This window comes from Pristiophorus japonicus, chromosome 7, assembly GCF_044704955.1.
Source record: "Pristiophorus japonicus isolate sPriJap1 chromosome 7, sPriJap1.hap1, whole genome shotgun sequence".
Taxonomy (NCBI): Eukaryota; Metazoa; Chordata; class Chondrichthyes; family Pristiophoridae; genus Pristiophorus; species Pristiophorus japonicus.
The window spans coordinates 237,119,214-237,145,871 of record NC_091983.1 but is presented as its reverse complement, the minus strand read 5'-3'; the positions used below and the strand labels follow the sequence as shown (position 1 = coordinate 237,145,871).

General features: G+C 56.8%; 1 protein-coding gene across 1 annotated transcript in view; it reads right to left on the bottom strand.

The window, feature by feature from the left end:
• LOC139266704 (heme-binding protein 2-like) overlaps positions 1-24,134 on the bottom strand; it is a 44,013-nt gene extending 19,879 nt beyond the window's left edge. The window contains exons 1-3 of the mRNA XM_070884292.1: positions 24,003-24,134; positions 22,919-23,048; positions 21,773-21,947 (exon numbers count right to left, since the gene is read on the bottom strand). Coding sequence (XP_070740393.1) covers positions 21,773-21,947; positions 22,919-23,048; positions 24,003-24,134 — 437 coding nt within the window. The remainder of the gene's footprint in view (positions 1-21,772; positions 21,948-22,918; positions 23,049-24,002) is intronic.
• Positions 24,135-26,658: the final 2,524 nt, after the last annotated feature.

Genomic DNA, 26,658 nt, shown 5'->3' with positions numbered 1-26,658 from the left:
ACTCCGGGACTTTTTGGCCCAGAGCCGGGGTCGCCGCGACCAAGCCCGACTGGCCCTGGAAAAATGGTCCGAGCCGGAGCTGATCAAGGGGTCCGTCCGCGCCGCCGTTAAAACCTTGGCCGCGGGCGGGCCCTTGACAAAGGAGCAGCACCTTGAGCTGCGCGAGCTCGAGGGACTCCTCGCTGGGCTGCGGAGGGAGCGGAGTTCAACAAAAGACTCCGCTCCCTCCCCCACAATAGGTTAAGGTAGAGGTTGCACTATGCTTTTGCCATGAAGATAACCATAGCCAGCCTCAACATCAACGGCGGCAGAGGGGCACGCCGTAGATTTGACAATTTTTCGCTCCTGCGGGAGGGGAAATATGCGGTGTGCTTCCTGCAAGAAACCCACACCGTTCCGGGAGACGAAGCCACGTGGCTCCTGGAATGGCAAGGAGAGGTCCGCATGAGCCACCTCACCGCCATTTCTAGTGGGGTGGCCATCTTGCTGGGCCCGCATTTTCAGCCGGAGATCTTGGGGGTCGAGGAGCCCGTGCCAGGCCGCTTGCTGCACGTAACGGTTCGCCTGGGGGACGTGCCGCTCCATCTCGTGAACGTGTACGCCCCTCATCCCGGCCCGCAGCAAACGCGCTTCTTTGAAGAGGTGTCCGCTCTTCTTGGCTCCGTCGACGTCGGCGACTGCATTGTCCTCGGGGGGGATTTTAACTGCACCCTCGAGGCGAGGGACCGCTCCGGTGCCCCGCAGTGCATGACGGCGATGGAGAAGTTGAGGGACCTGGTCGGGTCCTTCGACTTGGTGGACGTCTGGCGAAATCTCCACCCCGACTCCAGCGCCTTTACTTGGGTGAGGCCTGGAGTTGGATGGTCTAGAGTCGACCGCCTTTACGTGTCTCGGGCGTACGTTTCCTGCGTCCCGGCGGCCTCCATGCGGCCGGTGCCGTGTTCGGACCACCACCTGGTGTGGGCGGAGCTCGCTTCGCTCCGCGCGAGGACGGGGTCCGCGTACTGGCACTTTAACAACCGGCTGCTGGAGGACGTGCGGTTCCAGGACTCGTTCCGTCGATTCTGGTCCGACTGGAGAAGGAAGCAGGGGGGCTTCCCCTCCTTGAGGCTATGGTGGGACGTGGGCAAGGCTCACGTCCGCGTCTTCTGTCAAGAGTACGCGAGGGGGTCGACCAAGAGGCGGGCGGCCAGAGTCGGGCGCCTAGAAAAAGAGGTGCTCGACCTGGAAGCCCGTCTCGGTCAAGTCGTCCAGGACCCGGCCCTGCGGACGGTGTACGAAGCGAAGAAGGCCGCGCTGAAGGACCTGCAGCTCGTCGGGTCCCGAGGCGCGTTCGTGAGGTCGCGGATCCGGTTCCTGCGGGATCTGGACCGCGGCTCCCCCTTCTTCTACTCGCTAGAAAAAAGGCAGAGCGTCCGTAAGCAGCTCTTGACGCTGCTGGCCGACGACGGCTCTCTCGTCTCGGATCCGGAGGGCGTCAACAACAGGGTCCGTGAATATTACGGGGCTCTGTTCTCTCCGGATCCGTCCAGCGAGGAAGCGCGTAGAGTTTTGTGGGAGGACCTGCCGAAGGTCGGCCCGGAGGGCGCCGAAAATCTGGAAGCTCCGCTAAGCCTGGCGGAGCTGACCGGTGCCCTCGCCCGGCTCTCGAGGGGAAAATCCCCGGGGCTGGACGGGCTGACCGTGGAGTTCCACAGGGCGTTCTGGGACGTCCTGGGGAGCGACTACGCGCGGGTCCTGGGGGAAAGTCTGGCGACCGGGGAGATGCCCCTCTCTTGGCGCAGGGCAGTCATCGTCCTGCTGCCTAAGAAGGGCGATCTCCGCCTCCTTAAGAACTGGCGCCCAGTCTCCCTCCTCAGCACGGACTACAAAATCTTCGCCAGGGCGATGTCTGCTCGCCTTGGTGCCGTGCTGGACCACATGATCCACCCCGACCAGTCATACACGGTCCCCGGCCGGACGATCCACGACAACATCCATCTGGTCCGGGACCTCATCCATTGCTCCCAGGAGGCTGGTCTGTCGGTCGCCTTCCTATCCCTCGACCAAGAGAAGGCGTTCGACAGGGTGGATCACGACTATCTGCTCGGAACTCTGCGCGCTTTCGGGTTCGGGACGCATTTCGTCGCCCGGATCCGACTTTTGTACGCCGCCGCGGAGTGTCTGATTAAGGTTAACGGGTCCTTGACGGCGCCCCTTCGCTTTAGGAGAGGGGTGCGCCAGGGATGCCCCATGTCCGGCCAGTTATACGCCATTTGCGTGGAGCCTTTCCTGCGCCTCTTGCGGACGAGGTTGACGGGACTGGCTCTGCAAGGGCCGGGCGTGGAGGTCGTCCTCTCGGCTTACGCCGATGACGTGCTCCTCGCGGTAGAGGATCCCGCTGACCTGCGGAGGATGCGTGAGTGCCAGGAGATTTACTCGGCCGCGTCCTCCGCCAGGATCAACTGGGAGAAATGTTCCGGACTCCTGGTGGGTCAGTGGCGGGTGGACTCCCTGCCGGAGGAGCTCAGGCCTTTTGCCTGGAGCACGGCCCATCTCCTCTATCTGGGAGTCTACCTTAGCCCCGACGAGGGAGCCTGGCCGGCGAACTGGCAGGAGCTGGAGGCCAAGGTCGCCGCTCACCTAGGGCGCTGGACAGGACTGCTCCGAGTGCTGTCCTACAGGGGTCGAGCGCTAGTTATAAACCAGCTGGTGGCCGCAATGCTGTGGTACCGGCTGGTCACTTTGACCCCTCCCCCTGCGTTTGTCGCCAAGATACAGAAGAAGCTGGTGGACTTCTTCTGGAACAACAGGAAGCACTGGGTCTCTGCCGCGGTCTTGACTCTCCCGCTTGAGGAGGGCGGTCAGTCGTTGGTGTGCGTCAGCGCCCAGCTCGCGACTTTCCGTCTTCAGACCCTGCAGAGATACCTTTACGTCGAGCCCCCTCCTAGGTGGTGTGCTCTGGCGAGGTATTTCTTCCGCCAGCAGCTCGACCTCAATTATGACACGCAGCTCCTGTTTGTGAACTTGGGGGGTGCCAGGACCGCCCTCCGGGAGCTGCCTGTCTTTTACAGGGAACTCATCAGGGTCTGGAACAAAGTCTCCACCAAGCGCAGCTCTCCACCGGCTGGAGTGGCGGCCGTCCTGCAGGAGCCGCTGCTCGGGAATCCGTACCTCCACGGCCGAGGTTTTATGTGGCGGTCGGAAGAGAGGGCTGTGGCTGGTGAGGTGACCAGGGTCAGGGACCTGCTCGATGGCGGAGGAGCGGGCTGGATGGCGCCAGTCACGCTGGCGCGGCGCCTAAATTCGGCCAACGTCCGCCACGCGGCCGATGCCATCGAGTCGCTAAAAACAGCTCTGGGCCCTGACTCCGTTAGGTGCATCGAGGAGGCTCAAGCACGTGGGGAGATCCCGTCCGAACTGACCCCCGTCCGGACGGAATTCCTCATCGGCGCCAAACCCCGGAACCTCCCTCGGGGGCCGGCGCCTCACAACTTGAGCCGCCTCGGGGAAATCCCCTCCGTGCCTTTCAGTTCCGCGCGGAGGGGTTTCCTGTACGGGCTGCTCATGCACACCCTCAACTTTGCCATCCTCGCCGGCCGTCCGGACACGCCATGGCGTACCATCTTGCCGTCCGGAGGAGGTGGGGGTCCCCGATGGAGGGCACTCTACGCGGGGGTCCTCCCACTATTCATCGGGGACTTGGCCTGGAGGGTGGTGCACGGAGCAGTGCCGTGCAACAAATTTTTAAGCCGGTTCACGGACTCCCAGGCCGCCTGCAATTTCTGCGGTCTGGAGGAGTCCGTGTTCCATGTTTTTATTGAGTGCACAAGGTTGCAGCCCCTGTTCCATTATTTGAAGGGGCTGCTCCTGAAATTCTGGCTGCACTTCAGTCCCACTCTCCTGATCTTTGGGCACCCTGTGCGGAGGGGAGCGGGTAGGTCCGAAGGCCTCCTCGTAGGACTGCTCCTGGGCACGGCCAAGGGTGCCATCAGCCGGTCCAGGCAGCGGGCGGTCGAGGGGGTCGTTCAACCTGACTGCCTGCCTCTCTTCCGCTCTTACATCCGGTCCAGGGTGTCCTTGGAGATGGAGCACGCGGTGTCCACCGGTACGCTCGCGGCCTTCCGCGAGAGGTGGGCACCGGAGGGACTGGAGTGCATCATCACGCCCGGCAACCAAATTTTAATTTGATTTTACGTTTTAAAGTTAATTTGTTTTAATTGCCGGTGCTTTTAGTGTCCCCTTCCCTTTTATAGGGGGCACTGGGGAAAAATTGTGATTTTAGTGCCCAAAAAAAAACAAAAAAAAAAAAGAAAAAACACAAAAAAAAAACACAAAAAAAGGGGGAAAAAAATGGGCCTTGTAAATGTCTGGAGTGTCACCCAGGTCGGGTGGCACCGTTTAATGTTTTATGTTTTCACAGATAAACTCAAAAGAGTTTCATGCACAAGGGACCAATCGTGAAGCAGTAGAGGCGTGTCCTGCTCAGTTGGAGCTGTGAGCAGTGAGTGGAGCTGCTAGCAACTTGAGCTCCTGCCTGGAGAGCCCTGAGACCAGCCCAGGAACAGAAGGAAGGAAGGGGCTTCAACACCAACTTTTATCCAGAGGGAGAGGAGGAGAACAGAAACATTTCAACTTTTTACCATTCTGCAAGGAGTTGGAGAGAGGGGGAAAAACCAACAACATCCAGTGTGGAAGGAGGGAGACTCTGCACTTTCTACAGGTGGGTGTGGGTGCATTTCCCAAAAAGACTTTGTTGTATCGGTGGGGGGAGGAAAGAAGACCACTGAGGGCCGGAACATCGCGGGGGGTGTGTGTGTGTGTGTGGTAGTGTGCGTGGGGGCCGTGCTTACAACTAGGCCCCCCCCCACAATTGGAACCCCCCCCCACAACCCCACATTTGCCTAGCCTGGGATAGCTGGAGCTACCAGGCTGAAGATTCTTTAATCACCCAATTAACATCGTTAAGAGTGTGTGCCTGGTGGCTCTAGCTATCCCAGGTGAAGACGTCTTCTCCCCTCACCTGAAGACCATCCCAAAGACTGTGTTTTTTGTGTGTTTTTGCCATCTGGGGAGTGCACCCACCCACAGCTGCGAGGGGAGACCTGCCCTCGCAGTCCCCCCCCCCCCCTTCCCACCCCCCTCTCTCTTTCTCTGCTACTCTGTTTCTCCCCTCTCTCTCTGAGGCCTCTTTCTTCCAAATTAATAAAAAAAAAACATTTAAGACAACTGAGCAGAGGGAGCAAGGCCCCTCCCAAATTACCAACTAGGGGAGAGGTGCCTCGTTAAGGGCTCCTCTGCTCAGTTTATATACGAGGCCTAATTAAGACCATTAAGGCCTGTGACTTTGGGGTGGGTGTAGCCCTTAAAGGGACCCCGTGATGGCGACCCCATCCACGCCGGTGGCAGGGCCAGCAAGGACGTATGCGCAGGCGGTGTCCACATCCACGGCACCTCCTGCGCCACCCGCTGCCCTGCCACCTTTTACACTTATAACCAGGAAACACGGGGTCAAGAGCTACACTCACACCACAATGAGCATCGAGGAGTGCGTGCGGGCGATGGCTGGGGTAGTCGGCCCCTCGGCCATTGTCGCAGCCTCCAAGATGTCTGGGAAGGCCGTGTTCTTCCTGGGGTCGGAGCGGGCGGTGTCCCTGGCCCTTGAAAAGGGGCTCACGGTGGGCGGGACGTTCCTGCCGGTGGATCCTCTCGAGGCCACCGCGCAGAGGGTCATCGTGTCAAACGTCCCGCCCTTTGTTTCCGCTGAGCTCCTCCTCCCTCACCTACAACAATTGGGGGAGGTAAGGTCAGGGATCAACCCCATACCGCTCGGCCTCAGGGAGAACAGCCTGCGCCACGTGTTCTCCTTCCGCCGCCAGCTCTTTGTCCGGCTGGTGCGGGAGGAGACGACGGAGGGATCATTTAATGTGGTGCATGAGGGGACTGCCTACCGCGTCTTCTGGACGTCGGACGGCGTGCGGTGCCATGCCTGCAAGGAGGTGGGGCACGTTCGCAAGAACTGCCCCGCCTCCAAGGCCGCCAAACCACCGAAGGCGGCCAAGGCTGGCGCCGCCGCCACCCCTCCCCCTAGCTGCGTCCGCGTGCCGGGAGCCATGGGTGCGCGGGCATCGTCGGAGGCCTTTGTTTTCAGGGCCTCCGGCGGGGGGGAGGGAGAGCGTCCGAGCGGAAAGAAGGCGCGGAAGAAGGAGAAACATCTAGAGGCGGGTCCCCTCGGTGCGCCGGAAAGTTTGACCACCGCGCTCAGCCCAACCCAGTCACCGGCGAGCGCGGGGTGCCCCGAGCCCGTGCCCGGGCCCTTGAATAACACCACAGAGGGGTCCAGGCGCGGGCAAGAAAAGAAAAAGGGGGGGGCGGAGCGGGAGGCCTCGGCAGACATGGGGGTCTCCCTGCCTCCGCGCGCCCCCAGGAACAAAAGGAGGCGCGGCTCCGATGAGGCGGAGGGGGAACAACATCCCTCCGCGGAGGAGTCGGTGCCCGCCGCGTGTCCCGCGTCCCCCACCAGCGCTCCCAAATTGCGCTGCAGGCGCGAAGAGTCTGTCCCCGGGGAGGGTGAGGCAGTCGAGGCTGCCCAGCCGCTGCCTCCTGGGGATGGCATGGAAGATCTGCCTGTCGTGGGGGGCGTGGGGACCGCGGAGGAATGCGTAGCCGCCGGGCCGGGCGTCCCGGGGACTGAGGCGGGCGAGGCCGAAAAGGCCGAACCTGAGCCCGCCCAGCCAATACCCAACTTCCCCCGGGAGTCGCTCGACCCGGCGGAAACACAAACTGATTTTAATGAAACTGTAGATGCTGGGCCGGGGGGTGGCAGCGGGGAGGGGGAGGAACACCCACCCTCGCCTCTTACTTTGGAGCTGGAGCACTTGGGGAGCCTGGGGATCTCCTATGGCCGGGTCTCTCCTTGTTCTCCGGTTCCTGGGGCGGAGGGGGAACCCCTTCCGCTGTCATTTCCCGACCCAGCACCATTTTTAAAAGAGCCCAGTGGGGACTCCTCTGCCGACGATCCTGGGGGTGGGATCGGGGCAGTGCCAGGGCCGGTTGGAGCGGCCGGTCCATTTGCCGTACCTTGTGCGGTCGATGGGCTGGCTGCTGGCGGCCACCTCCCGGAGGAGGACGGGGACTCGGTGGGGGACGCGGGTGAAGACCTAGAGACCACCGCCAGTGAGGCGGTGGATCTGCTCGCGGCCGCTGCTGAGGCCCTCCTCATTCCTGCAAAGGAACTCCGGGACTTTTTGGCCCAGAGCCGGGGTCGCCGCGACCAAGCCCGACTGGCCCTGGAAAAATGGTCCGAGCCGGAGCTGATCAAGGGGTCCGTCCGCGCCGCCGTTAAAACCTTGGCCGCGGGCGGGCCCTTGACAAAGGAGCAGCACCTTGAGCTGCGCGAGCTCGAGGGACTCCTCGCTGGGCTGCGGAGGGAGCGGAGTTCAACAAAAGACTCCGCTCCCTCCCCCACAATAGGTTAAGGTAGAGGTTGCACTATGCTTTTGCCATGAAGATAACCATAGCCAGCCTCAACATCAACGGCGGCAGAGGGGCACGCCGTAGATTTGACAATTTTTCGCTCCTGCGGGAGGGGAAATATGCGGTGTGCTTCCTGCAAGAAACCCACACCGTTCCGGGAGACGAAGCCACGTGGCTCCTGGAATGGCAAGGAGAGGTCCGCATGAGCCACCTCACCGCCATTTCTAGTGGGGTGGCCATCTTGCTGGGCCCGCATTTTCAGCCGGAGATCTTGGGGGTCGAGGAGCCCGTGCCAGGCCGCTTGCTGCACGTAACGGTTCGCCTGGGGGATGTGCCGCTCCATCTCGTGAACGTGTACGCCCCTCATCCCGGCCCGCAGCAAACGCGCTTCTTTGAAGAGGTGTCCGCTCTTCTTGGCTCCGTCGACGTCGGCGACTGCATTGTCCTCGGGGGGGATTTTAACTGCACCCTCGAGGCGAGGGACCGCTCCGGTGCCCCGCAGTGCATGACGGCGATGGAGAAGTTGAGGGACCTGGTCGGGTCCTTCGACTTGGTGGACGTCTGGCGAAATCTCCACCCCGACTCCAGCGCCTTTACTTGGGTGAGGCCTGGAGTTGGATGGTCTAGAGTCGACCGCCTTTACGTGTCTCGGGCGTACGTTTCCTGCGTCCCGGCGGCCTCCATGCGGCCGGTGCCGTGTTCGGACCACCACCTGGTGTGGGCGGAGCTCGCTTCGCTCCGCGCGAGGACGGGGTCCGCGTACTGGCACTTTAACAACCGGCTGCTGGAGGACGTGCGGTTCCAGGACTCGTTCCGTCGATTCTGGTCCGACTGGAGAAGGAAGCAGGGGGGCTTCCCCTCCTTGAGGCTATGGTGGGACGTGGGCAAGGCTCACGTCCGCTTCTTCTGTCAAGAGTACGCGAGGGGGTCGACCAAGAGGCGGGCGGCCAGAGTCGGGCGCCTAGAAAAAGAGGTGCTCGACCTGGAAGCCCGTCTCGGTCAAGTCGTCCAGGACCCGGCCCTGCGGACGGTGTACGAAGCGAAGAAGGCCGCGCTGAAGGACCTGCAGCTCGTCGGGTCCCGAGGCGCGTTCGTGAGGTCGCGGATCCGGTTCCTGCGGGATCTGGACCGCGGCTCCCCCTTCTTCTACTCGCTGGAAAAAAGGCAGAGTGTCCGTAAGCAGCTCTTGACGCTGCTGGCCGACGACGGCTCTCTCGTCTCGGATCCGGAGGGCGTCAACAACAGGGTCCGTGAATATTACGGGGCTCTGTTCTCTCCGGATCCGTCCAGCGAGGAAGCGCGTAGAGTTTTGTGGGAGGACCTGCCGAAGGTCGGCCCGGAGGGCGCCGAAAATCTGGAAGCTCCGCTAAGCCTGGCGGAGCTGACCGGTGCCCTCGCCCGGCTCTCGAGGGGAAAATCCCCGGGGCTGGACGGGCTGACCGTGGAGTTCCACAGGGCGTTCTGGGACGTCCTGGGGAGCGACTACGCGCGGGTCCTGGGGGAAAGTCTGGCGACCGGGGAGATGCCCCTCTCTTGGCGCAGGGCAGTCATCGTCCTGCTGCCTAAGAAGGGCGATCTCCGCCTCCTTAAGAACTGGCGCCCGGTCTCCCTCCTCAGCACGGACTACAAAATCTTCGCCAGGGCGATGTCTGCTCGCCTTGGTGCCGTGCTGGATCACATGATCCACCCCGACCAGTCATACACGGTCCCGGGCCGGACAATCCACGATAACATCCATCTGGTCCGGGACCTCATCCATTGTTCCCAGGAGGCTGGTCTGTCGGTCGCCTTCCTATCCCTCGACCAAGAGAAGGCGTTCGACAGGGTGGATCACGACTATCTGCTCGGAACTCTGCGCGCTTTCGGGTTCGGGACGCATTTCGTCGCCCGGATCCGACTTTTGTACGCCGCCGCGGAGTGTCTGATTAAGGTTAACGGGTCCTTGACGGCGCCCCTTCGCTTTAGGAGAGGGGTGCGCCAGGGATGCCCCATGTCCGGCCAGTTATACGCCGTTTGCGTGGAGCCTTTCCTGCGCCTCTTGCGGACGAGGTTGACGGGACTGGCTCTGCAAGGGCCGGGCGTGGAGGTCGTCCTCTCGGCTTACGCCGATGACGTGCTCCTCGCGATAGAGGATCCCGCTGACCTGCGGAGGATGCGAGAGTGCCAGGAGATTTACTCGGCCGCGTCCTCCGCCAGGATCAACTGGGAGAAATGTTCCGGACTCCTGGTGGGTCAGTGGCGGGTGGACTCCCTGCCGGAGGAGCTCAGGCCTTTTGCCTGGAGCACGACCCATCTCCTCTATCTGGGAGTCTACCTTAGCCCCGACGAGGGAGCCTGGCCGGCGAACTGGCAGGAGCTGGAGGCCAAGGTCGCCGCTCGCCTAGGGCGCTGGACAGGACTGCTCCGAGTGCTGTCCTACAGGGGTCGAGCGCTAGTCATAAACCAGCTGGTGGCCGCAATGCTGTGGTACCGGCTGGTCACTTTGACCCCTCCCCCTGCGTTTGTCGCCAAGATACAGAAGAAGCTGGTGGACTTCTTCTGGAACAACAGGAAGCACTGGGTCTCTGCCGCGGTCTTGAGTCTCCCGCTTGAGGAGGGCGGTCAGTCGTTGGTGTGCGTCAGCGCCCAGCTCGCGACTTTCCGCCTTCAGACCCTGCAGAGATACCTTTACGTCGAGCCCCCTCCTAGGTGGTGCGCTCTGGCGAGGTATTTCTTCCGCCAGCAGCTCGACCTCAATTATGACACGCAGCTCCTGTTTGTGAACTTGGGGGGTGCCAGGACCGCCCTCCGGGAGCTGCCTGTCTTTTACAGGGAACTCATCAGGGTCTGGAACAAAGTCTCCACCAAGCGCAGCTCTCCGCCGGCTGGAGTGGCGGCCGTCCTGCAGGAGCCGCTGCTCGGGAATCCGTACCTCCACGGCCGAGGCTTCATGTGGCGGTCGGAAGAGAGGGCTGTGGCTGGTGAGGTGACCAGGGTCAGGGACCTGCTCGATGGCGGAGGAGCGGGCTGGATGGCGCCAGACACGCTGGCGCGGCGCCTAAACTCTGCCAACATCCGCCACGCGGCCGATGCCATCGAGTCGCTAAAAACAGCTCTGGGCCCTGACTCCGTTAGGTGCATCGAGGAGGCTCAAGCACGTGGGGAGATCCCGTCCGAACTGACCCCCGTCCGGACGGAATTCCTCATCGGCGCCAAACCCCGGAACCTCCCTCGGGGGCCGGCGCCTCACAACTTGAGCCGCCTCCGGGAAATCCCCTCCGTGCCTTTCAGTTCCGCGCAGAGGGGTTTCCTGTACAGGCTGCTCCTGCACACCCTCAACTTTGCCATCCTCGCCGGCCGTCCGGACACGCCATGGCGTACCATCTTGCCGTCCGGAGGAGGCGGGGGTCCCCGATGGAGGGCACTCTACGCAGGGGTCCTCCCACTATTCATCGGGGACTTGGCCTGGAGGGTGGTGCACGGAGCAGTGCCGTGCAACAAATTTTTAAGCCGGTTCACGGACTCCCAGGCCACCTGCAATTTCTGCGGTCTGGAGGAGTCCGTGTTCCATGTTTTTATTGAATGCACGAGGTTGCAGCCCCTGTTCCACTATTTGAAGGGGCTGCTCCTGAAATTCTGGCTGCACTTCAGTCCCACTCTCCTGATCTTTGGGCACCCTGTGCGGAGGGGAGCGGGTAGGTCCGAAGGCCTCCTCGTAGGACTGCTCCTGGGCACGGCCAAGGGTGCCATCAGCCGGTCCAGGCAGCGGGCGGTCGAGGGGGTCGTTCAACCTGACTGCCTGCCTCTCTTCCGCTCTTACATCCGGTCCAGGGTGTCCTTGGAGATGGAGCACGCGGTGTCCACCGGTACGCTCGCGGCCTTCCGCGAGAGGTGGGCACCGGAGGGACTGGAGTGCATCATCACGCCCGGCAACCAAATTTTAATTTGATTTTACGTTTTAAAGTTAATTTGTTTTAATTGCCGGTGCTTTTAGTGTCCCCTTCCCTTTTATAGGGGGCACTGGGGAAAAATTGTGATTTTAGTGCCCAAAAAAAAAAACAAAAAAAAAAAGAAAAAACACAAAAAAAACAAAAAAGGGGGGAAAAAAAGGGCCTTGTAAATGTCTGGAGTGTCACCCAGGTCGGGTGGCACCGTTTAATGTCTTTATGTTTTGCAGGTAAACTCAAAAGAGTTTCATGCACAAGGGACCAATCGTGGAGCAGTAGAGGCGTGTCCTGCTCAGTTGGAGCTGTGAGCAGTGAGGAGAGCAGCTAGCAACTTGAGCTCCTGCCTGGAGAGCCCTGAGACCAGCCCAGGAAGAGAAGGAAGGAAGGGGCTTCACCACAACTTTAACCCAGAGGGAGAGGAGGAGAAAAGAAAACTTTGCAACAACTTTACCATTCTGCAAAGAGTTGGAGAGAGGGGGAAAAGACAAACAACATCCAGTGTGGAAGGAGGGAGACTCAACATTCTACAGGTGGGTGTGGGTGCATTTCCCCAAACAGACTTTGTTGTATCGGTGGGGGGAGGAAAGAAGACCACTGAGGGCCGGAACATCGCGGGGGGTGTGTGTGTGTGTGGTAGTGTGTGTGGGGGCCTTGCTTACAACTAGGCCCCCCCCACAATTGGAACCCCCCCCACCCCCCACATTTGCCTAGCCTGGGATAGCTGGAGCTACCAGGCTGAAGATTGTCATTAATCTCCCTATTAAAGATCGTTTAGGAGTGTGTGCCTGGTGGCTCCAGCTACCCCAGGTGAAGACGTCTTCTCCCCCCACCTGAAGACCATCCCAAAGACTGTGTTTGTGTTTTTGCCATCTGGGGAGTGCACCCACCCACAGCTGCGAGGGGAGACCTGCCCTCGCAGCCCCCCCCCCTTCCCACCCCCCTCTCTCTTTCTCCGTTACCCTCTGTTTCTCCCCTCTCTCTCTGAGGCCCCTTTTCTTCCTAATTTTAAAAAACAAAACCCAATTAAGACAACTGAGCAGAGGGAGCAAGGCCTCTCCCCAATTGTCAACGAGGGGAGAGGTGCCTCGTTAAGGGCTCCTCTGCTCAGTTAAATATACGAGGCCATTAAAGACCATTAAGGCCTGTGACTTTGGGGTGGGTGTAGCCCTTAAAGGGACCCCGTGATGGCGACCCCATCCACGCCGGTGGCAGGGCCAGCGAAGACATATGCGCAGGTGGCAACCGCTTCCACGGCACCTCCTGCGCCACCCGCTGCCCTGCCACCATTCAGACTCATTACGAAGAAACACGGGGTCAAGAGCTACACTCACCCCACAATGAGCATCGAAGAGTGCGTGCGGGCGATGGCTGGGGTAGTCGGCCCCTCGGCCATTGTCGCAGCCTCCAAGATGTCTGGGAAGGCCGTGTTCTTCCTGGGGTCGGAGCGGGCGGTGTCCCTGGCCCTTGAAAAGGGGCTCACGGTGGGCGGGACGTTCCTGCCGGTGGACCCTCTCGAGGCCACCGCGCAGAGGGTCATCGTGTCAAACGTCCCGCCCTTTGTTTCCGCTGAGCTCCTCCTCCCTCACCTACACCAACTGGGGGAGGTAAGGTCGGGGATCAACCCCATACCGCTCGGCCTCAGGGAGAACAGCCTGCGCCACGTGTTCTCCTTCCGCCGCCAGCTCTTTGTCCGGCTGGCGCGGGAGTACACGACGGAGGGGAATTTTAATGTGGTGCACGAGGGGACTGCCTACCGCGTCTTCTGGACGTCGGACGGCGTGCGGTGCCATGCCTGCAGGGAGGTGGGGCATGTTCGTAAGAACTGCCCCGCCTCCAAGGCCGCCAAACCACCGAAGGCGGCCAAGGCTGGCGCCGCCGCCACCCCTCCCCCAAGTTGCGTCCGCGTGCCGGGAGCCATGGGTGCGCGGGCATCGTCGGAGGCCTTTGTTTTCAGGGCCTCCGGCGGGGGGGAGGGAGAGCGTCCGACCGGAAAGAAGGCGCGGAAGAAGGCAAAACATCTAGAGGCGGGTCCCCTCGGTGCGCCAGATAATTTGACCACCGCGCTCAGCCCAACCCAGTCACCGGCGAGCGCGTGGTGCCCCGAGCCCGTGCCCGAGCCCTTGAATAACACCACAGAGGGGCCCGGGCGCGGGAAAGGAAAGGAAAAGGGGGGGACGGAGCGGGAGGCCTCGGCAGACATGGGGGTCTCCCTGCCTCCACGCACCCCCAGGAACAAAAGGAGGCGCGGCTCCGATGAGGCGGAGGGGGAACAACATCCCTCCGCGGAGGAGTCGGTGCCCGCCGCGTGTCCCGCGTCCCCCACCAGCGCTCCCAAATTGCGCTGCAGGCGCGAAGAGTCTGTCCCCGGGGAGGGTGAGGTAGTCGAGGCTGCCCAGCCGCTGCCTCCTGGGGATGGAGTGGAAGATCTGCCTGTCGTGGGGGGCGTGGGGACCGCGGAGGAATGCGTAGCCGCCGGGCACTGCGTCCCGGGGACTGAGGCGGGCGAGGCCGAAAAGGCCGAACCTGAGCCCGCCCAGCCAATACCCAACTTCCCCCGGGAGACGCTCGACCCGGCAGAAACACAATTTACTGTTTTTAATGAAACTATAGATGCTGGGCCGGGGGGTGGCAGCGGGGAGGGGGAGGAACACCCACCCTCGCCTCTTACTTTGGAGCTGGAGCACTTGGGGAGCCTGGGGATCTCCTATGGCCGGGTCTCTCCTTGTTCTCCGGTTCCTGGGGCGGAGGGGGAACCCCTTCCGCTGTCATTTCCCGACCCAGCACCATTTTTAAAAGAGCCCAGTGGGGACTCCTCTGCCGACGATCCTGGGGGTGGGATCGGGGCAGTGCCAGGGCCGGTTGGAGCGTCCGGTTCATTTGCCGTACCTTGTGCGGTCGATGGGCCGGCTGCTGGCGGCCACCTCCCGGAGGAGGACGGGGACTCGGTGGGGGACGCGGATGAAGACCTAGAGACCACCGCCAGTGAGGCGGTGGATCTGCTCGCGGCCGCCGCTGAGGCCCTCCTCATTCCTGCAAAGGAACTCCGGGACTTTTTGGCCCAGAGCCGGGGTCGCCGCAACCAAGCCCGACTGGCCCTGGAAAAATGGTCCGAGCCGGAGCTGATCAAGGGGTCCGTCCGCGCCGCCGTTAAAACCTTGGCCGCGGGCGGGCCCTTGACAAAGGAGCAGCACCTTGAGCTGCGCGAGCTCGAGGGACTCCTCGCTGGGCTGCGGAGGGAGCGGAGTTCAACAAAAGACTCCGCTCCCTCCCCCACAATAGGTTAAGGTAGAGGTTGCACTATGCTTTTGCCATGAAGATAACCATAGCCAGCCTCAACATCAACGGCGGCAGAGGGGCACGCCGTAGATTTGACAATTTTTCGCTCCTGCGGGAGGGGAAATATGCGGTGTGCTTCCTGCAAGAAACCCACACCGTTCCGGGAGACGAGGCCACGTGGCTCCTGGAATGGCAAGGAGAGGTCCGCATGAGCCACCTCACCGCCATTTCTAGTGGGGTGGCCATCTTGCTGGGCCCGCATTTTCAGCCGGAGATCTTGGGGGTCGAGGAGCCCGTGCCAGGCCGCTTGCTGCACGTAACGGTTCGCCTGGGGGACGTGCCGCTCCATCTCGTGAACGTGTACGCCCCTCATCCCGGCCCGCAGCAGACGCGCTTCTTTGAAGAGGTGTCCGCTCTTCTTGGCTCCGTCGACGTCGGCGACTGCATTGTCCTCGGGGGGGATTTTAACTGCACCCTCGAGGCGAGGGACCGCTCCGGTGCCCCGCAGTGCATGACGGCGATGGAGAAGTTGAGGGACCTGGTCGGGTCCTTCGACTTGGTGGACGTCTGGTGAAATCTCCACCCCGACTCCAGCGCCTTTACTTGGGTGAGGCCTGGAGTTGGATGGTCTAGAGTCGACCGCCTTTACGTGTCTCGGGCGTACGTTTCCTGCGTCCCGGCGGCCTCCATGCGGCCGGTGCCGTGTTCGGACCACCACCTGGTGTGGGCGGAGCTCGCTTCGCTCCGCGCGAGGACGGGGTCCGCGTACTGGCACTTTAACAACCGGCTGCTGGAGGACGTGCGGTTCCAGGACTCGTTCCGTCGATTCTGGTCCGACTGGAGAAGGAAGCAGGGGGGCTTCCCCTCCTTGAGGCTATGGTGGGACGTGGGCAAGGCTCACGTCCGCGTCTTCTGTCAAGAGTACGCGAGGGGGTCGACCAAGAGGCGGGCGGCCAGAGTCGGGCGCCTAGAAAAAGAGGTGCTCGACCTGGAAGCCCGTCTCGGTCAAGTCGTCCAGGACCCGGCCCTGCGGACGGTGTACGAAGCGAAGAAGGCCGCGCTGAAGGACCTGCAGCTCGTCGGGTCCCGAGGCGCGTTCGTGAGGTCGCGGATCCGGTTCCTGCGGGATCTGGACCGCGGCTCCCCCTTCTTCTACTCGCTGGAAAAAAGGCAGAGTGTCCGTAAGCAGCTCTTGACGCTGCTGGCCGACGACGGCTCTCTCGTCTCGGATCCGGAGGGCGTCAACAACAGGGTCCGTGAATATTACGGGGCTCTGTTCTCTCCGGATCCGTCCAGCGAGGAAGCGCGTAGAGTTTTGTGGGAGGACCTGCCGAAGGTCGGCCCGGAGGGCGCCGAAAATCTGGAAGCTCCGCTAAGCCTGGCGGAGCTGACCGGTGCCCTCGCCCGGCTCTCGAGGGGAAAATCCCCGGGGCTGGACGGGCTGACCGTGGAGTTCCACAGGGCGTTCTGGGACGTCCTGGGGAGCGACTACGCGCGGGTCCTGGGGGAAAGTCTGGCGACCGGGGAGATGCCCCTCTCTTGGCGCAGGGCAGTCATCGTCCTGCTGCCTAAGAAGGGCGATCTCCGCCTCCTTAAGAACTGGCGCCCGGTCTCCCTCCTCAGCACGGACTACAAAATCTTCGCCAGGGCGATGTCTGCTCGCCTTGGTGCCGTGCTGGACCACATGATCCACCCCGACCAGTCATACACGGTCCCGGGCCGGACAATGCACGATAACATCCATCTGGTCCGGGACCTCATCCATTGTTCCCAGGAGGCTGGTCTGTCGGTCGCCTTCCTATCCCTCGACCAAGAGAAGGCGTTCGACAGGGTGGATCACGACTATCTGCTCGGAACTCTGCGCGCTTTCGGGTTCGGGACGCATTTCGTCGCCCGGATCCGACTTTTGTACGCCGCCGCGGAGTGTCTGATTAAGGTTAACGGGTCCTTGACGGCGCCCCTTCGCTTTAGGAGAGGGGTGCGCCAGGGATGCCCCATGTCCGGCCAGTTATACGCCGTTTGCGTGGAGCCTTTCCTGCGCCTCTTGCGGACGAGGTTGACGGGACTGGCTCTGCAAGGGCCGGGCGTGGAGGTCGTCCTCTCGGCTTACGCCGATGACGTGCTCCTCGTGATAGAGGATCCCGCTGACCTGCGGAGGATGCGTGAGTGCCAGGAGATTTACTCGGCCGCGTCCTCCGCCAGGATCAACTGGGAGAAATGTTCCGGACTCCTGGTGGGTCAGTGGCGGGTGGACTCCCTGCCGGAGGAGCTCAGGCCTTTTGCCTGGAGCACGACCCATCTCCTCTATCTGGGAGTCTACCTTAGCCCCGACGAGGGAGCCTGGCCGGCGAACTGGCAGGAGCTGGAGGCCAAGGTCGCCGCTCGCCTAGGGCGCTGGACAGGACTGCTCCGAGTGCTGTCCTACAGGGGTCGAGCGCTAGTCATAAACCAGCTGGTGGCCGCAATGTTGTGGTACCGGCTGGTCACTTTGACCCCTCCCCCTGCGTTTGTCACCAAGATACAGAAGAAGCTGGTGGACTTCTTCTGGAACAACAGGAAGCACTGGGTCTCTGCTGCGGTCTTGAGTCTCCCGCTTGAGGAGGGCGGTCAGTCGTTGGTGTGCGTCAGCGCCCAGCTCGCGACTTTCCGTCTTCAGACCCTGCAGAGATACCTTTACGTCGAGCCCCCTCCTAGGTGGTGCGCTCTGGCGAGGTATTTCTTCCGCCAGCAGCTCGACCTCAATTATGACATGCAGCTCCTGTTTGTGAACTTGGGGGGTGCCAGGACCGCCCTCCGGGAGCTGCCTGTCTTTTACAGGGAACTCATCAGGGTCTGGAACAAAGTCTCCACCAAGCGCAGCTCTCCGCCGGCTGGAGTGGCGGCCGTCCTGCAGGAACCGCTGCTCGGGAATCCGTACCTCCACGGCCGAGGCTTTATGTGGCGGTCGGAAGAGAGGGCTGTGGCTGGTGAGGTGACCAGGGTCAGGGACCTGCTCGATGGCGGAGGTGCGGGCTGGATGGCGCCAGACACGCTGGCGCGGCGCCTAAATTCTGCCAACGTCCGCCACGCGGCCGATGCCATCGAGTCGCTAAAAACAGCTCTGGGCCCTGACTCCGTTAGGTGCATCGAGTAGGCTCAAGCACGTGGGGAGATCCCGTCCGAACTGACCCCCGTCCGGACGGAATTCCTCATCGGCGCCAAACCCCGGAACCTCCCTCGGGGGCCGGCGCCTCACAACTTGAGCCGCCTCGGGGAAATCCCCTCCGTGCCTTTCAGTTCCGCGCGGAGGGGTTTCCTGTACGGGCTGCTCCTGCACACCCTCAACTTTGCCATCCTCGCCGGCCGTCCGGACACGCCATGGCGTACCATCTTGCCGTCCGGAGGAGGCGGGGGTCCCCGATGGAGGGCACTCTACGCAGGGGTCCTCCCACTATTCATCGGGGACTTGGCCTGGAGGGTGGTGCACGGAGCAGTGCCGTGCAACAAATTTTTAAGCCGGTTCACGGACTCCCAGGCCGCCTGCAATTTCTGCGGTCTGGAGGAGTCCGTGTTCCATGTTTTTATTGAGTGCACAAGGTTGCAGCCCCTGTTCCACTATTTGAAGGGGCTGCTCCTGAAATTCTGGCTGCACTTCAGTCCCACTCTCCTGATCTTTGGGCACCCTGTGCGGAGGGGAGCGGGTAGGTCCGAAGGCCTCCTCGTAGGACTGCTCCTGGGCACGGCCAAGGGTGCCATCAGCCGGTCCAGGCAGCGGGCGGTCGAGGGGGGCGTTCAACCTGACTGCCTGCCTCTCTTCCGCTCTTACATCCGGTCCAGGGTGTCCTTGGAGATGGAGCACGCGGTGTCCACCGGTACGCTCGCGGCCTTCCGCGAGAGGTGGGCACCGGAGGGACTGGAGTGCATCATCACGCCCGGCAACCAAATTTTAATTTGATTTTACGTTTTTTAAGTTTAATTTGTTTTAATTGCCGGTGCTTTTAGTGTCCCCCTTCCCTTTTATAGGGGGCACTGGGGAAAATTGTGAATTTAGTGCCCAAAAAAAAAAACCAAAAAAGAAAAACACAAAAAAAAACAAAAAAAAAGGGGGGGGAAAAAAAAGGGCCTTGTAAATGTCTGGAGTGTCACCCAGGTCGGGTGGCACCGTTTAATGTTTTTATGTTTTGCAGGTAAACTCAAAAGAGTTTCATGCACAAGGACCCCCAGGTCCCTCTGCACCGCAGCATGTTGTAATTTCTCCCCATTCAAATAATATTGCCTTTTACTGTTTTTTTCCCAAGGTGGATGACCTCACATTTTCCGACATTGTATTCCCTCTGCCAAACCTTAGCCCATTCACTTAACCGATCTAAATCTCTTTGCAACCTCTCTGTGTCTTCTACACAACCCGCTTTCCCACTAATCTTTGTGTCAGCTGCAAATTTTGTTACACGACACTCTGTCCCCTCTTCCAGGTCATCTATGTATATTGTAAACAGTTGTGGTCCCAGCACCGATCCCTGTGGCACACCACTAACCACCGATTTCCAACCCGAAAAGGACCCATTTATCCCAACTCTCTGCTTTCTGTTAGCCAGCCAATTCTCGATCCATGCTAATACATTTCCTCTGACTCCGCGTACCTTTATCTTCTGCAGTAAACTTTTGTGTGGCACCTTATCGAATGCCTTTTGGAAATCTAACTACACCACATCCATCGGTACACCTCTATCCACCATGCTCGTTATATCCTCAAAGAATTCCAGTAAATTAGTTGAACATGATTTCCCCTTCATGAATCCATGTTGCGTCTGCTTGATTGCACTATTCCTATCCAGATGTCCCGCTATTTCTTCCTTAATGATAGCTTCAAGCATTTCCCCCCTACAGATGTTAAACTAACTGGCCTATAGTTACCTGCCTTTTGTCTTCCCCCTTTTTTAAACAGAGGCGTTACATTAGCTGCTTTCCAATCCGCTGGTACCTCCCCAGACTCCAGAGAATTTTGGTAGATTATAACAAATGCAACTGTTATAACTTCCGCCATCTCTTTTAATACCCTGGGATGCATTTCATCACGACCAGGGGACTTGTCTACCTTGAGTCCCATTAGCCTGTCCAGCACCACCCCCTAGTGATAGTGATTGTCTCAAGGTCCTCCTTTCCCACATTCCCGTGACCAGCAATTTTTGGCATGGTTTTTGTGTCTTCCACTGTGAAGACCGAAGCAAAATAATTGTTTCAGGTCTCAGCCATTTCCACATTTCCCATTATTAAATCCCCCTTCTCATCTTCTAAGGGACCAACATTTACTTCAGTCACTTTTTTCCGTTTTATATATCGGTAAAAGCTTTTACTACCTGTTTTTATGTTTTGCGGAAGTTTACTTTCGTAATCTGTCTTTCCTTTCTTTATTGCTTTATTATTCATTCTTTGCTGTCGTTTAAAATGTTCCCAATCTTTTAGTTTCCCACTAATCTTGGCCACCTTATATGCATTGGATTTTAATTTAATACTCTCCTTTATTTCCTTGTTTATCCACGGCTGGTTATATCTTCTCTTACCACCCTTCTTTTTCACTGGAATATATTTTTGTTGAGCTCTATGAAAGAGCTCCTTAAAAGTCCTCCACTGTTCCACCGTTTAGTCTACAGATTTCTTCTTCATTATCAACCACACAGCCAATTTTAGTATAATTTGCAAACTTCTTAATCGTACCCCCTACATTCATGTGTAAATCATTGTTATATAATCACAAAAAGCATGAGACCTGGTACTGAGCCCTGCGGAACCCCACTGGAAACAGCCTTCCAGTCACAAAAACACCCATCAACCATTACATTTTGCTTCCTGCCTCTCAGCCAATTTTGGATACAACTTGCCACTTTGCCCTGGATCCCATGTGCTTTCACTTTCCTGACCAGTCTGCCATGTGGCACATTATCAAAAGCCTTGCTATAATTGATATGCACTACATCAAATGCACTACCCTCATCGACTCTCCTGGTTACCTCATCAAAAATTCATTGCTGCTGCAGTTGTGAAGAGAACTTTTGAGGCACATCAGCAGACTTTCTGGGATACTTTGTCAAGACCTCACCAACACTTGAGTAACATTTATTCCATAATTTTTCTGAGGACTTCACCTAAAATGAGTAAGTGCTGAGCTACTCCACCTTATTGGACACCTTATGGGAGTCACCAGGAGAAAGGGAGTGCTTGGTCATCGTCACCTGCGAGGGCACCCTCTTGGGTTGGACGAGGAATGGGAGGAGGACATGAGGCCTGGCAGAGCAGCACCAGATGCTGTAGAAGAGATGGACAGGAGGGCGAGGTGATGTCCTTCCCCCCCTGAGGGTACAAGACGTCCCTCCTCCTCTGGAACTCCTCCACCCCAGTCTCCAGTACCACATCCGAGAACCTTTGCACCCTCTCCCTCGGTCCCTGAGCCATCCTGCAATGTGCCGCTGTGTACCAGCCAGAGCACTCCACACCTTCAGTGGAAGTGGGTGCGAGAAGGCCACATATACTGCTCCATGAAAATGGTGTCTAATCAGCACTTGAGTGTTAAACCTGCAGGTTTGTGTTGTACCATCTCCAGCAAGTTCAAATTTTGGCATTCAGCAATTAGGACCCAAATTGTGTGCTAAATCCAGACTTTCAAATAGGTTAGTCTTATTAGCACTGCAGCCATTTAGCGCCTGTTTTCACCCTTTGGTCAAAATAACCCCCAGAATGTGGTGTGTGTGAGAATGTCTGAAAACAGGAGCCAGCCCCATTATTGTTACAATAGGGAAGTCTATGCTCTTGGGACATTCCAGCAGAGAAAAGCCCAACTACTTTAGTTACAAAGTGTAGAATTCACATCCTGGGATCGCGTCCCGAGGAATTGTGGCTCGGCTATGTCCAGTGCTCGATATGAACCTGAGTGATGTGAGTGTGGAGGTCTAGCCGTGTCCTCAGAGGAAGGAACTGAAGGTTATGAGACACGAACCAACTTATTACACGATTAATGTTGGCCAACGACCCACCTGACTGGACCAGCCCATTAATCACAGGCTTGCTACAGGTTAAATAATGTTGGCTAAGTATCTGATGTAAAGAAATATCAATCACAATATATCACCAACTAAACTCACCTGACATAGAACCAGCCGATATGTGACATTCCTATTTTAATGGTTGGATCCGTTGGTTCAGGTGGGCTGGTGAGTTCAGGAACTAGTACAACAAATACCCCGAATTTCTGTTGTATTGTGCCATTTACCAAGTATCCCTGAAGTCCCCAAGGTGCAGAGACAGGAACAATTGTATCTGCAGACAGAGAAAACACTGTTACAGCATTCTACTGGAAGGTCACCTGCGGCATTGCTCATGGTGAGTCTGAAGTTACAGGTTGGGGCAGGGGGACAGTGCTGGGGTGTGGAAGACACTCATGTGATACACTGAATCACAGAATGATAGAATGGTACAGCACAGAAAGTGGCTCGCTCTTTGTAGAGCTTTCTAACTAATCCACTCCCATGTTCGTAACCACAGCCCTGCATTTTTTCCCTTCAGCTATTTATCCAATTTTCTTTTGAATATTACTATTGAATCTGCTTTCACTCTGCTTTCAGGCAACAACTCTCTGTACAACACAATGTTTCCTCGTGTCGCCTCTGGTTCTGTTGCCAATCACCTGAAATCTGCCTCCTCTGGTTACCGACCCTTCTGCCACTGAAAACTGTTTCTCCTTATTTGTTCTATCAAAACCATTCATGATTTTGAACATCTTTATCAAATCTGCTCTTAACCTTCTCTAAACAGAACTGAGCCTCAGTCAGGACCCGGCATTCCAGTAGCAGCCAGTGAGCTGAGAGAAATGAAGAGTATGGGCTTCCACAAGGGTGTATGTGGACTCTGGTTCAGGTCTGGCAAAGAACCTTTATTATCCAGAGACAATTCAAGGGCCATGGCTGGAGTCGGAACATGAGCTTGGTATCCCAAACCCCCATGTGTGGGCAGCCTCGTCAGATTCTGGGCACACATGGCCTGCAAGCACCAAAGAAGTAGCCCATGTGGCACTTCTGCCCACCAGCAACATGTCAATGATCTCACAAACTGAGGCTGGGTCAGTTATGGAGGGCACAATGGGCACAATCCTAGCACAACCCTTGGGATTGAAAATGGTGGCATTATTTGGTCAGTGTGTCTCTCTATACAGGAAGTTTCAAAGAAAACATTTCAAACAGCGAAGGGTTGTTTTATATTCTATTGTTACATTGAAGGAATATCTCATGTACCTGCAGCATTCAAAAACCATGAATAATTCTGTAGTTTGTCCAGGCCAGTCGCGAGTGCACTCTTGATATCCATTCCATTAACCTCTATTTCAATCCATTGAACGGGTAAATATTCCATCTCGTCATAATTCTAAGAGAAAAGATATTAACACATGGCACAACTGTACAGTTACTGAAACAAATCTGTGTTGAGAGGACTGTCCGAGGTGCCCAGGTGTGGCAGCAGTATTCATGTCCTGGATGGACTGGGCTAGAAAGAGAGTTAGGATTTTATGATGGGCTCTTGGCCTCAGCTTCCTGTCTCTCTCACTCTTTCACCCTTGGTGATGTCCTGCACTATGGGCCTTGGTCCTTATGGGTTTTCAATAAGCAAACATGGAGAACATTATTAAAAGCCTCCCACACTGAATCAGTGCTAATGACCCATTGTCCAGGTACCGTGTTTCCCTGTGAGTCTTTTCCCACTTTATATATACAGGGAAATTCCACTGGGTTAGAAATTGGTCCGCATTTCTGTGAAGAAGACTGGGACAAAAAGGCATAATTTCAGAGTGCAAAGCCTCAGGCCCAATCTGTGCCTGCATTAAAGGCGTCACAATATTGATATGGCTTCGCCAGCATCCTGGGGGGCTGCCCAAAAAATGCGTTGGGTCTCTTACATATGTAAAGTAGGTGCCTTATGCTTGTTACAAGCTTCCTTTCAGAAACCGACTTGGATTGAGTGGAGCCAGGAGAAGCAGGAGTGCTCCCCGACTCCACAGTCCCTGCCATCGCCCCAATGCCCCCTCTCTGTGGCCACACCAACCCCCCACTCCCAGGGTTTAGCTTACAGCCGCTGCTGGAGAGACAAGTGGCCCGATATTCTTCTTAGTAAAATGAACAAGCTGCCCGTGGAGACACAGCAGGGGGTTACAGAAACCCATAAAATGTTAATGTGGCCCGAGGACCAATTTCGGGTCGACCTCAGGCCTCTCGGTTGGGACACGTGCTGTCGGCGCATCGCTCGTTATGGACTAAAAAACGGGCCATAAACCATTCCCACAGGTACAAACATAGAACGCAGTGAACTGCTAACTATACTCACGTTGAACTGAATCACTTCTATGGGCTGAGGGCAGCCATAGTCACCACAGAAATCGTACAAATCTTGATCTTGTTCCTTTGCAGCGATCTGACGTCCGAAGAGGACAGACACAGTTAAGCAGAGTCTCAGCATCTTGGTGTCCGCTCCGATCACTGTCGAACGCACTGAATGACTCTCAGTCCCTTCTGGTGTTTGAGCAGCGAGTTCACATCTTTTTATAGTGTTTTATGAAGACGGTTTTGAATACAGTTTAGCTGCAGGTAGGAGCGTTGTGTTGAAGAAATACCGTCGCTGACTGATTATGGAAATGTTACTCTGTTCCATCCATGTGATGGATTTAGAAATATTAACTCTCTGAGAGTCGGTTCCCGGGAAGTCTGAACATTTGGGGCAACCATTTTGCAATTATTCCAGCTCACACCCTTCGGGTTGCCAACCCTCTCTGTTTGGGATCTACGGGAATGGATGATTGATTTCCCAGGAGCTGGCCAATGGCTTAGCCATGCTGCTACCAAGAATGGCCTGCACTGTCTCTTCCCAGATGGTGAGGTGAGGCTAGGAATGGGAGATGTGCCTTGTGATTGGTGCAGATTGCTGCAGGTGAGTGATCAGCATGGCCGGAGTCGTGCATTGAGCAGTGTGTGAGGCTGGTGAATCAGTTGGTAGGAAATGGCTTTTGAAGATGGAGTCACTGACTTTGACCCCTGGTCTGAGGCCATGAAGCTTCTTTGGGCACTGGAGCCAGGTGGTGGGGGCGACACTGCTGGCAGTGACGGCCTCGGTGATGTGGTTCCACATCGTTCTTTCTGGAGGGCCTCCTGGCCCCTGTGGGCGGAGGACCTCTCCTGCAGTGTTGGCCCCCTGTACAAAGCTGGAGTGCTGCGTGCGAGACCCTGGGTGCCCTTCCCTGGCTTGCTCACCCATTTGTATTCGTGCTGAAGCACTTTTCCCATTTTTTGAGGTATGGAAGGGAATTCAGCTTTAGGAGCTAAATACTTCCATTTGGGATTTCTTTTTAATGCTAATTTTTTTTTAAAGGCAGTCAGGGCTGAAAACTGCATTTTCTTCCTTCATTTTTATTTTGATCAGTTCAGAAGACATTGGCCTTTTAATATCCGACAATTCCTAGTGAATTTATTGCCTTGCTTCCAGAGATGGTTGGAAGATGGAACGCCGCTTCTGGACACCAACTTTGCCTCAAATGCCTGCACTAACTCCACCAGGAGGGTGTTACACAGTGAGTTAGTGCTGGGCTAAAAATCTTTCATCCCCAGCACGAATCTTTCTCTCTGACCGCCATGACCATTTTCAGTGGCCGTTAACCCGAGCCACCCCATTACTAAGGCAACTCTCGTGGCGGACTCAAATTTCTGGGCCCTGGAGTTTTATGAATGGAAATCTTCGAAGGTGGAAGACAAGTTTTTAAGAATGTTAAAAAAGCATACAGGATCCTTGGCTTTATAAACAGAGGAATTGATTAAAATACCAAGGAAGTTAGTGTAAAGTATTTACCAGGGAGACTAACAATGTGGACATGAAATTAGAAGAATGGATCAAAAAAGATACAAAGATATTTAAGACAGAAGGAGGGGAGATGATTGATAAACTAATCAAACTTTGGGAGTATAAATCCCTGGTCCAGATGGATTGTATCTGTGAATATTAAAACAAGCAAAGGGAGAGAAAGCAGAGGCACTATTATATATTGATAAATGTATAAAAGGGAATAGTGCCAGAGGACTGGCACACAACTAATGTGATTCCTATATTTAAAGTGGGAGATAGAACAAGTCCAAGGAGCGAAAGACTATTTAGCTTAAAGTCAGTGATGGGAAGGTTCATGGGGTCTTTACTGATTTACTCGATAAGGGTGGTATAATTGTGGATTATGATCTACTATGGTTCAGAAAAGAAAACATAGAAACATATAAACATAGAAAATAGCAGGAGTAGGCCATTCGGTCCTTTGAGCCTGCACCACCATTCAATAAGATCATAGCTGATCATTCACCTCAGTACCCCTTTCCTGCTTTCTCTCCATACCCCTTGATCCCTTTAGCCGTAATGGCCATATCTAACTTCCTCTTGAATATATCCAATGAACTGGCATCAATACTCTCAGCGGTAGGGAATTCCACAGGTTAACAACTCTCTGAGTGAAGAAGTTTCTCCTCATTTCAGTCCTAAATGGCTTACCCCTTATCCTTAGACTGTGTCCCCTGGTTCTGGATTTCTCCAACATTGGGAACATTAGAAGCATAGAAAATAGGTGCAGGAGTAGGCCATTCGGCCCTTCGAGCCTGCACCGCCATTCAATGAGTTCATGGCTGAACATGCAACTTCAGTACCCCATTCTTGCTTTCTCGCCATACCCCTTGATCCCCCTAGTAGTAAGGACTACATCTAACTCCTTTTTGAACATATTTAGTGAATTAGCCTCAACAACTTCCTGTGGTAGAGAATTCCACAGGTTCACTACTCTCTGGGTGAAGAAGTTTCTCCTCATGTCGGTCGTAAATGGCTTACCCCTTATCCTTAGACTGTGGCCCCTGGTTCTGGACTTCCCCAACATTGGGAACATTTTTCCTGCATCTAACCTGTCTAACCCCGTCAGAATTTTAACGTTTCTATGAGATCCTCTCTCATTCTTCTAAAC